Here is a 10,480-nt window from a genome sequence, read left to right as displayed (position 1 = left end):
CACTAGAGCTTCCAGAAAATGCAGGAAAAAACAGGCTGGAAATAAATATGAAAAACTGAGTCCAAACCTAGAAAGGTCTGAATAACCAGAATGCGAAAATGAAAGAGATTTTCAGAGTGAAAGATGACGCCATCCCAGGTCTTCCATTTGCAGTTCGCCTCTATTGTGAGTTTTGAGTCACGGCGCTCAGCCAAGCACGGGACAGAGATGGCAGGAATTTGCACTGAGCGTCTGCCCAGTGACAGTGTCACTCCCAGCACTGGTGTGGGAGAAAGGACACACTTGCAGGGAAGGGCTGCCAGGCCGTAGTGGTGAGGATGACACAGGCCACCTTATACACATGCAGAATGGAAGTTCTTATGACATCAGATCACACAGATTTACCGCAATAAAAACATGACTTTACTATATGCTGAAAGTTTGTTCCAAAACAACATGTTTGAGTTAAATTCTCAGGCTAAACATTGTAGATGGAAGGAAAACACAAAGATTTAGGTCTTTAACAAAGAACCAGAACACAACTCTGTAGCTTTTATTTCCATTAATACTGGAAGCATTTTAAAAAAACTCCAATGAACAGAACAGAGACTCTTTTACACTGTATAGCACCTTTCACTCTGAAATCTGGGGGGATTTTATGTATTCTATCTATACAGCAGTATACAGCAGCAGAAACGCACAGCTATGGAACATAAACCTATGGGTCTCTGAATAGGAAGTATCTGATCAGGACAAACTCCTCCCCTTATACAAACAGCTCTTGAAGTTTTAATTGCAAGCTAAAAGGTGCTGAAGAACTGAGATTCTCATCATCTCTCATTATTTTTGTAGCCAAAATTAGCACCCAAAAGTACATTTGAAAAATGTCTGCATAACTGTCTGCTGCTAGTGGATGGGATTTCAGTTTTTCAAGTCTCAGCAACATACCCATTAAATTGTTTCATTACTTGGCTCTTTGCCTCTATATGCTAAATCTGTAGATGGGACTGAGCAATCATCTCTGCTTAAAATCGATTGTGAAGCAAAGGCTAATGTGCTCCCCCCTTCTGTGGGTTACTGCTGTACTGCAAACTCCTCACTCCGCACTCGGGAGCCTCAGTTGTGGAAAACATCATACAAAGCCAGAACAAAACAATTATCCCTGCCCTAAGCATCCTGCACTGTCCTTTTCTACAATTCATCTCCATGTTTCTTTCTCCTGAACTGAAGTTGGCCTGAGCTGTTGCAGTCACCAGAGTTATTTAACGGAGTTGTATCTGCACAGCACTTTGCCACTGAGCCCAGGGAGACCTTTCTCTCACTCCTTCCAGTAATCCTCTCTTTTTGGATAATACCTTTATATGGACATTAGAAGAAATCTAAAACCCAACCTCACTTACATGAATAAAAGCCAAGTCTATCTTGCATAGCTAGATGCATCTTGGATCGTGGCTCTCAGCAGACTGTATCCATGAGAGATACTGGAGGCAGACAGCTGGCAAGGCAGCCGCTCACTGTGAAATGTATGCTCGTATAAGTGATTATAAAAACAACTTTTCAAGGTTAGTGTCTAGGTTTGCTGCTGCTTAGCACATGAACAAGAGTCCAAAAGCTTTTTTTCTCTTTGACTACCTTATTAGTTTCTCTTTAGTGTTTTTCTCTCCCTTAGAAACGTAAGGACTATGAAGTCTGATGTTTCATAGTTTTGCTGAAGGACATTTTGAGAGCCTCATGAAAACATACCAAGGTGATAGAGACAGTGAGCTTTGAATGTGTAGAACAATCACCTAGAGCTAATTAGTGGTTTGTAGTTTCAACGGATAATCAAATGCTGGGTTCTTGTAAGAGACTAAGTGTGTACCGTATTGCTCACTCTGAGGCTTTTTACATGCCTTACACAGACACACAGACAAAATAATTGTGGAAATGAGAAAGAGTCCGCTTGCTGCAGACAGAGCAGCAAAGATAGACTTGTAGCTGGGTTTTGTTTTAAATCTAGTGCATGAATTAACTGGAGTTCCCTGACTAACTGCTTGGCTTGACCCTGCTTTGTTCAAAGCAGTCACGCAAATGTTGTAAGAGGTGTATGGTAATAGATTATATAGAGTGTGCTGCCTCGCTGTGGAATAAATATTGTCCAGGACAAACTGTCTGTCCTTGTTGCCTTCGGCATGAAGCATCAGCTCGTAAGTGTGAACAACTGAATATGGGGCGCACCAGCGTATCTGTGCAGAGCTGTCTGTAACTTCAGACACCTCTCTGAGCCTCGGTGGATCTGGGACCTCATCTTCCCTCGACATGCCAGGACATAAACATTGGGATGCCCTCTGAAGTTCACTGCACGGCTTCTGAAGGTGCCGGCAAGGATTGTAATCACAGGAGGGGTATGCCACGTGCACTGGGGTTTCCATCGACTGCTCGTTGTAATCGTAGTCATCTACGTAGTGTATCAGCGATTTGGTGGCTGTAGGCTCTGACCTGGCATTGGTCCTTGTGGAGTTCAGCTGCGGTAGGCTCGTTTGTGGTCTGCCTTCCCCGGCGTGAGTGGCAAAGGAGTGAAGATAATGGTCAGTGGCGTCAGGTTTTCTTGTTGCTCTAGTAGAATAACCGCTGGTGGGCTGCTTGAATGGGCCTTCCTGGGGAAAGGTCGCATCGGTTGTTGTGAGCTCTCTCTTTAGCTGATCTGTTTCAGTTTGACTAGCAGAGGCAACATCTGAGGACTGACTAAGGAGCTCACTGGGAAAACCCGAGGAGGTGGTTATGGACGTGAAGGAAGGGGAACTGCTTGTGGATTCGGAAACTGCTTCCTCCTCGTGGGAGGAACTGTTGGCCTTTGTGAACATCGGCTCCGTTGGGTTGGCTGCCATCGTGCTCATTATATTCTGCTGATTCAGGGAGCTGGCGTAAGTGTCTTTGGTTAGCGGAGCAGAGTCTGTTGTTGTTACTACAGCGACAGCGTGGTAACTGGTAAGGCGGAAAGCATCGTGTTCAGGAGAGGGTGTGTTTGAATCAGGCAGCGTAAAGTTTCTCTCAGACTGGCATTTATCGTAGAGCTCTAGCAGTGAAAAAGACGTTGAAGGTCTGCCCCAATCTTCCTGAGATGTGTTGCAAAAAGTCTCCCAAGCCCTGCAGAGGGGACAAGTTAGAATAGGCAAGATGCACCAGAACATTACAGGGTCCTGTAAGGCTGCTTGGATTGGAATTGGCAACCTGCTGTCCAAAACCAGTCTTTATATTAAAGAAGACATGAAATCTAGACTAAAGCTAGGTTGTCTTAACGATACTCCTTGTGCTTGGCAGATGGCTTTCCACAGCACTGGGAACTCAGCCTTTTGTTTTTAGAAGGTGCAGGAATATCTTTTGCCTGAGGGGAAGCAGCCTTTGGTACAAGGACCGTGAACCTTAGCAAGAGTGTTGGGGTTCAAGGCAACTTGTAAAGGGTCAGACTTTAATCCCACACTAAGAGGGGAATGTATGCAGAGAGATGTAACAGGGTTCCCAAGATCCTTAAACCAGCTGGTTTAGGCAGCTGGAGCTGTGCTGTCACGGGGGTGTGCTTTTAAATGACTAAGCTCGAGTTCTTCTTTACTCAGACATTGCATATTTTTGTAAAGAATGCAACTGCTAAGCCCATCCTGATGAGAAACAATCTAATTTTAACAATCTACTTCCCCGCTCTCTCTGCTACTGATGACTAATCTTCTCGGTAGCCTTTCAAAAGGAAGAGAGATCATACATATGCAAAGTAATTCTTTTAACTACAGCTTATTGTAATTAGTATGTAAAACTGTAGGAGAGCATGAAAACAATAGGTGACAAACGGTGCTATTTGCAAGGGGGTTTGTTGACTGTGCCGCTGCTTTGAGAATGCAAGGGCAAGGAGGAAATCATTTGTTAAAAGTTCTTTCAGAGTCTTCCAGTTCCCACTCCCAGTGCTGACCCATCAAGGCCCCCAAGCCAGCTCTCATTTTTTATCTCCAGCTAATAGAGAAATATGAACCGAAAGAGAGAAAATAAAAGTAGAATCCACTAAAGTAAGAACACTTTATACTGTTCTACACATGCCTATCGCATTTGTCTACATTCAAGTATAATTGAGCCATGCTTTGTCCCTGAAGGGGACTTTATTTGGCATTTCTACCTCTTGTGGAAGGGAAGAACACACAGGAATTTGAATAACTTAGACGGTAGTGAATGTTTGGTCCCCAAATAACTTAATACATTTAAGGTTGAAGAGCATCACTTGATCTCCTTGAACTCACTTACTTTTGCAGCACAACTTTCGTGGGCTTGGAGAGCAGCCAGGAGAGCTGGCAGTCGCATACCAGAGGATTTCCGTACAAGCTGATGATGATGCTATCTGATGAACTGGTATTCCAGGGATTAAAGGAACTCAGGTTACAGCTAGAAGATGACAAATGCAATAATTAGCAAACGCTGAGCTACCTTCCAAGAACAGGAGTGTGCTTAGTATCCCAGCACCTGTAAAACTCAAAACAATATTCCCAGTTCCCTTGGAAGCAGCCAGTTATCACACCACCATTCTGTACTTTAAAGCCCAGTCTAATACCTGCCCATCTCTAATTTGCCGTGTAGCTGCTGTGTGTTAAAGCATAACAAAACGGGGAGACCATCTTTAGAGATGGCAACTGGAAAGGGAAAGCACCTAGCACTTGGCAAGGATCCTCGGTGAAAGATGATCTCCTCTTCGCCATCATGCATTCAGCATTTCTTTTATACTACACAATTCCTCTAGCTTTTTTCTCAGTTTGCTTGTAATGGCTTGACTTTCTCTATGCCAATCATCCTCTTCACGTTAATTGCCTCATTTTCATAATATAGGCTCTCACCTACTAAAGTCAAATGACTCATACAGGAAGACCTGGCTTGCCTTTACTGTTAAGCTGTCCTAGCTGCAGGAGGAGTGTGATAAGGTGACCTTCCCTGCAGCCTGAGTGCTTAGAAGATGCTCTCTTTTGTCTATGGCTTTAACTGCTACTCCTTTGTTTTTTAAGTTTGGGTCATGATTTTTAGCACCTTGAACTGCTATTCCTGTAGGTATTGTAAAGTGCTGTGTAAATTCAGGGTGACAATCTAGTGGGGGATGGAATCCCTTGGGGTTTTTTTGCTTAAATGGGTTTATTTTCCTGAAACTGGATCCTAGAGCACAGGCAGTGCTCTGGTGTTTGTTTTCTGATACGCTTATAATCTGGGCCTATGTTACAGAAAGCTTTTAAAGGACTCTCCAAGTCTTTTCCTTTATGCTGACTGTTCTGTGTGCAGTTTATCTACTGTTAGTTTGATAAATCACTTTCAGAATTTTGTTTCCCTTACTATTTCAATAGGTGTGTGACATACCAAGTAAATCCCACCGAGGTGTTACCTCTCGAATAATTGTTTTTATTAATGCTGAGCAAGGAACTATATTAATCTCACACTAAAAGTGGGAGTGACAGGATTTTTGACTGTTTCCAGTGTGCAGATTTTAGGAAACTTGTCAGCATTCATCCTTTGTAGAGCAAGGAATCCTCAGTGACCCACTTCCCTGGTGAGGCATTGCCACTGTAGATGGGGGAAGCGTGGTCTGTATCATAAGTGGGTTTCAGTGGATCTACACTGATTTGAACAGTGCTACATGAGTTCATCCACTCCACTGGGAGATAAGGCAGAAGAGTGGGAGCACGGGGGATGCGATCTCAAGTAACTGCGCTGTGAGTCTCATGCCGCCTCTTTGGGCTGTCTCAGCTCTTTGGCTGTGTCAGGTCTAAATCACAGGCTTTACATGGCATACCTGAGTGTAAGACACTGTGTTGTTTCTCTGTGGCATGCAAGCCCATACCTCCTTCCTAAATATTTGGTAACAAGCTAACTCTGCATAAAAGTCAGCTCCCAGGCACCACATGGTGCTGTGAGGCAAAGGCGACATTATGTGAGGAAAAACAAAAAAGAAACCAACTCACTTCTCAAACGAGAGATGGCTCAGATGAGGAGCGCTGTCAAACATCTCTGTCCTCACAAAACTCAGTGAACGGGAATCTTGACAGTTCAGCTCTTGGAGACCGGGCATGGACTTGAAGAAGTCAGTATCGAGGCTTTTTAATCGTGACATCTTTGTCAGGTGAAGTGATCTGAGGTTGGGCAAGTCTCTGGTCCACTCTGGTTGAACTGAAGCAGAAAAAAGGTTTATACCTATTGTGTAAATAGAGCATTCCTGTGATTTCTGCCTAGAAAAAAGTAATGAATTCACAGAGAGATAAAATATCTCTGCGGTCTTCTGCAGCTATTCTCTTTGGGAAAGGAATAGAACAAAAATCAATACACCAGTGTATAAACGCAGTGTATAAATCACATTTTTGTAATATTCATGTCATGCTGTTGTAGGGCAGAGGAAAAGAAGGGGAGATAGAAGGGCAATAAAGCTGATAAGAGATATGGAATAGCTTTCCTATTAGGTGAGATTAAATGAACAAGGATTTCTCTGCTCAGAGAAGTGGTGGGTGGGGGAAGATTAGGGAGGTCTACAAAGTCCTGACTGGTGTGAGAAAGGCAAATAACTTCTTATTTCTCCCAGAACAGGAAAAAGAGCCAAGAGGCATGAATGGGAAAGAATAGGTTTTATACAGAAGTGCCTTTCCATCCCACAGCTGAATTGGGTAACTCACTACCCCAATAGAGATCAGGCATATTAATGGAGGAAATTTCGTGGTGTATTTGAGTTGAGGTGAAACCACTAGCTCGAGGAGCCCCTAAGGTCCTGACTCTGCCCCAGGCTGAGAGCAGCTGGGCAAGGCATCTGACATCTGTCTGGCCTCAGCACCTCCGTTATAAACTGAGGCTGGCAGGGGAGGCAGACAAAAGAAGAAAAAATCATTCTGTAGATTGCTCAGGGCAGAGATTGCCTCCCTGTGCGGAAGTCTTTGGCTGGTTGTGGTTGACACAAAAAGCCTCTCTCTGTGCTACTTCAATACAGTGGTATAAAGCAGAGTGTAACTGCGGTGACAGCCAAAGAAAGATTTCAGCAGTCTGTCTGGAAAGAGAAATGTATTTCCTCCTGCATGTCCCAGAGCTAATCCCAGGGCTGACAGCGGAATTAGGGTAGAGGTGGGGGACTACAGTGGGACAAAATAGTCCTGTTTGGCAGTGTCTGTTCTCTCCGGGAGGCTGGTCTGCGTGAGGGTTTCCCCCCAGCAGTTGCACGGCAGCTGGAGGGTGCTTTGCACGCTTGGACCAGCTCTTTGCAGCTTTCAGCGTGCGTGGGGTGGGTGTCCCCCCTCCAGCCCGGGCTCGGCCAGGGTGGGAGCCATTGTCCCAGCAAGGCTTCTGCTCCCCCAAGGCCTGACCAAGCCCCGTGTTTACAGTAGGAAATCCAGAAACTTACTTTTCTCAAGAAAGGTCCCGCTCAGATCAAGCATGTTGATGGTGCTTCCAGGCCTGTTTGTGGCCTCGCTGGGAGATGTGCTGATGGCAAAAGCAGACTCCCTAATCCCTCTGCTGTCACCCCACCCAAGCAGCGTTGCAGAGAGGTTCAGGAACTGTAGCTGAGGGTAACAGGAAAAAGCCAGCGGCTGGATTTCAATCAATGGATTTCCAGCCAGGGACAACCACCTCAAGTTAGGCAGGGCAGAACTGTGGCATGACGGCACAGACGACAGCTTATTAAAGCTTAAGTCCAGGTAGAGGAGTCTGCTGAGGGCTTCAGCTCCCCATCTGACTGCCTGGAGATGGTTCTGCCTCAGCCAGAGGGCACGCAGCCGTGGGAGGTTGGCTATCTCCGTGCCGTTCACCTCTTCCAAGAGGTTGCTGCTGAGATCCAAGGTCTCCAGGGTCTCCGGAAGGCAGACGGGGAAGGCTGTCAGGCTGCTGTTGGTCAGCTGCAGGGTGATCCACGTCCTGTTCTTCCTGTCTTCACAGGACATACTGGTGAAATTAACGTTCTCCCAAAGGTCTTCCTGAGCCAGCTGGAAAAAGGTGGTGACGTCCCTGGATGCTGCAGATTCTGCTCTGCTCACCGGGCCCGACGCTGTGTTCCCCACCAGCAGAGAGAGGATGAGCAAGCCTGAAAACATCCTTCTCCTAAGTGGCTTGCAATTAACTTGCAAGATCTGTTTGGTTTTTGTTTCAGGGAGGGGAAAACAAAACATCACCATTAAGAACAAAATTAAATCCCTTCAGGCAGCTCAAAGCTATTGAAAAGTGAAACATTTCTAAGTCCTTTCCTATTGCATCCAGACAGCGGAAGCGATAATTAATGTCTCTTCTGTAATTAAGCCCAAGTAAACCTGAACCCTTGGGGACAGAAGTATCATGCAATCTTAGTCTGAAGCGTACACATACAGTTTTTCATGCAGAAAGCAACCAAGTTGTGTTACGTCTCTGGTTCCCACAGCAGTACCCCCAGTACCAGTCTGGCACCCAGAAGAGCAGGAGCGTAGGAGATGGGCTCCCCAGCTCTCTGCTCGGCTGCCTCCGTGCAGTACAGGGCATGCCAGTGCCACTCCAGCATGAAAACAGCAGTTGGTACTGTGCTGGACAAGCTGCAGGAGAGGGATGTTGCCATGTTATGGGACTTGACTTCTATACCTGATGGTGTATTTCCCTCTACAAGGCTGTCGGGCGGCACAGTGTCCAGTCTGGCCGGCCCACTGAGTTATCTAACGAGAAGATACCCAAACAACAACAGGTGTGACCAAGGCAACGGATTTTTTTCTGTGAGGTTGTCTGCACAGACTAAATGTCTGACCAAAGAGCTGTAATTAGTGAATCTCACTACAATGAAGTGCCGCTGTCTGGATGTAAAAGTCTTAGTTACAGAAAATATTTTCAGTATATAGATTGGTAGCAAGATTGGTAGCAAGACTTTTACAGCACGACTTGGCCATCAGAATTTATAACCAGGGAAATGTTTGATCCAACTTCATACAATGGCCATTTATTTTAATGGCATAGCATGTAGAAAATATACAAGCAGTACTAATATACTTGCAATTATGCTAAAAGTTAGCTGCTTCTCAGATTATAATTCACACTACAACAGAATTAAAATCTGTTCAGATATAAAAATGAGGCAGTAACACATCTCTCATCAGGAACTCTCTTTTCATCCACTTAGAAAAGCCTCTTTTTCCCTGACAGGACTTCCATGAATGGTTTTCCAGTTTCTCTGCCTCGAGGGCTGGGAACTCAGTCAGATCACCAAAAATACCCTCAGAACTATACATATAAATATGCACAGACAGAACTATTATGATTTTTGTGAGCATAGCAGCCCGACACCAGAGAAGGCAATGCAGTCCATTCCTATGCACTGGTAAAAGCAAATTTGTTCGGCCACTGTTGGAGAACAGGAACTGCTTGCAATGGGGCAGTATTTTTTACCACACGTAGGGGCATTTTCTGCTAAAACCAGCTGAGCGGTTAAAGCCCAGAAAACTATGGCATTTATAGTCGTACTCAGAAAAGGAAAACCCTTCTGTGTCTGTGGTCCAGTCCCTCCAAAGGCAGGGGAGGGTCGTCGAACATTAAAGGAGCCTAAACTGGGCTAAACTGCAATAGGGTGGGCAGGTAAAAGCACCTTTCGTATGTTAGGAAAGGCTTTCCTTCCCTCAGCAGAAGTTGAAACAGCAAAAGCCCAGGGCTTGTGAGAGCCACAATGGGGACCCCCCCAAAGGCACTTCGAGACAGGGCTGGAGCCCTGCTGCCGGTCAGTACCGCAGACACGCTACACGCTCCTGCTGCTGGGGAAAGGATGTGCTGAAAATGCAGCTCCTGAACCACATTTCAGTCAAAGGGGTCAGAGAAAAGGAGAGTGTACTCCTGGATCAGGGCCCCGGGGGCCTGGGTACCAAGTTATTCAGTGTTACAGTTCCCTCTGTGCTCCCCCTTGTCCCACCCCAGGCTTTGTCTTTGTCATTAAAAAAATTTTAAAAAGAATAAAAAAGGCTTAATGACTTGTCCAAAGCAGGTAATCTGTGTCAGAGAAGGGAATTAACCACTGCCCCAAACTAGTGCTTTTCTTACTGAGCTGTCTTTTGTGCTACCTGGTATCATAATGATCATTCCTCATGCAAAAATATATCACAGATGGAGGGGTGTGACTGAAGCCCCACGTTGTATGAAATATCTCAGACTTATTCCAAACCTTAACAGCTACTTGCTGTTCCCCGAATGGTGCCAGGTCTTGTCCAGACCTTCACCTGTTGCCGCCATCCCAGGTTTGAAGTAGGGACCACCAAAGTAGTATATTTGCTCAGCAAAATAGTATATTTTGTCCTTCTTCTGTCCGGAGCCGTTCGAGAGCCAAGCAGCTTCAGGGCTTCCTGGTCCCCGGAGCTGCTGGATTCCCTGCCCCGCAGCACATGGCGGGGAGAGGAGGGGAGGAATTGGACTGCTGGAGCCCGATCTTCGATTTAATCTTATTCCCCACCTCTAAACCGCATCCGCTTGCACGTACCTGTCCAGAAATCCTGATGCCTCGTGGCTCCACTCTGCGTGGCTCCGGTTG

The 10,480-nt window shown here is 45.7% G+C and overlaps 1 protein-coding gene across 1 annotated transcript; it reads right to left on the bottom strand.

Annotated features, from left to right (window-relative positions):
- Nucleotides 1-379: 379 nt before the first annotated feature.
- LRRN4 (leucine rich repeat neuronal 4) lies at nt 380-10,480 on the bottom strand. The gene is made up of 5 exons (XM_074864919.1): nt 10,430-10,480; nt 7,358-8,081; nt 5,940-6,144; nt 4,246-4,383; nt 380-3,105 (listed from the first exon to the last, which is right to left on the bottom strand). The coding sequence occupies exons 2-5, from the start codon at nt 8,043-8,045 to the stop codon at nt 1,773-1,775; spliced, it is 2,364 nt and encodes a 787-aa protein (XP_074721020.1). The 5' UTR covers nt 8,046-8,081; nt 10,430-10,480; the 3' UTR covers nt 380-1,772.

Source organism: Strix uralensis, chromosome 3 (genome assembly GCF_047716275.1).
Source record: "Strix uralensis isolate ZFMK-TIS-50842 chromosome 3, bStrUra1, whole genome shotgun sequence".
Taxonomy (NCBI): Eukaryota; Metazoa; Chordata; class Aves; order Strigiformes; family Strigidae; genus Strix; species Strix uralensis.
Note: the sequence above shows the minus strand (reverse complement) of the source record. Positions and strands in the feature narration are given on the sequence as shown.

What these genes read in the sequence shown, in the direction of transcription:
- LRRN4 (XM_074864919.1), bottom strand. Translation starts at nt 8,045, where the DNA reads ATGTTTTCAGGCTTGCTCATCCTCTCTCTGCTGGTGGGGAACACAGCG. An exon ending in AGCCATCTCTCGTTTGAGAA is followed by an intron (nt 4,384 to 5,939) that starts GTGAGTTGGTTT and finishes GTCATCTTCTAG; the next exon opens with CTGTAACCTGAGTTCCTTTA. An exon ending in ACGAAAGTTGTGCTGCAAAA is followed by an intron (nt 3,106 to 4,245) that starts GTAAGTGAGTTC and finishes TCCCCTCTGCAG; the next exon opens with GGCTTGGGAGACTTTTTGCA.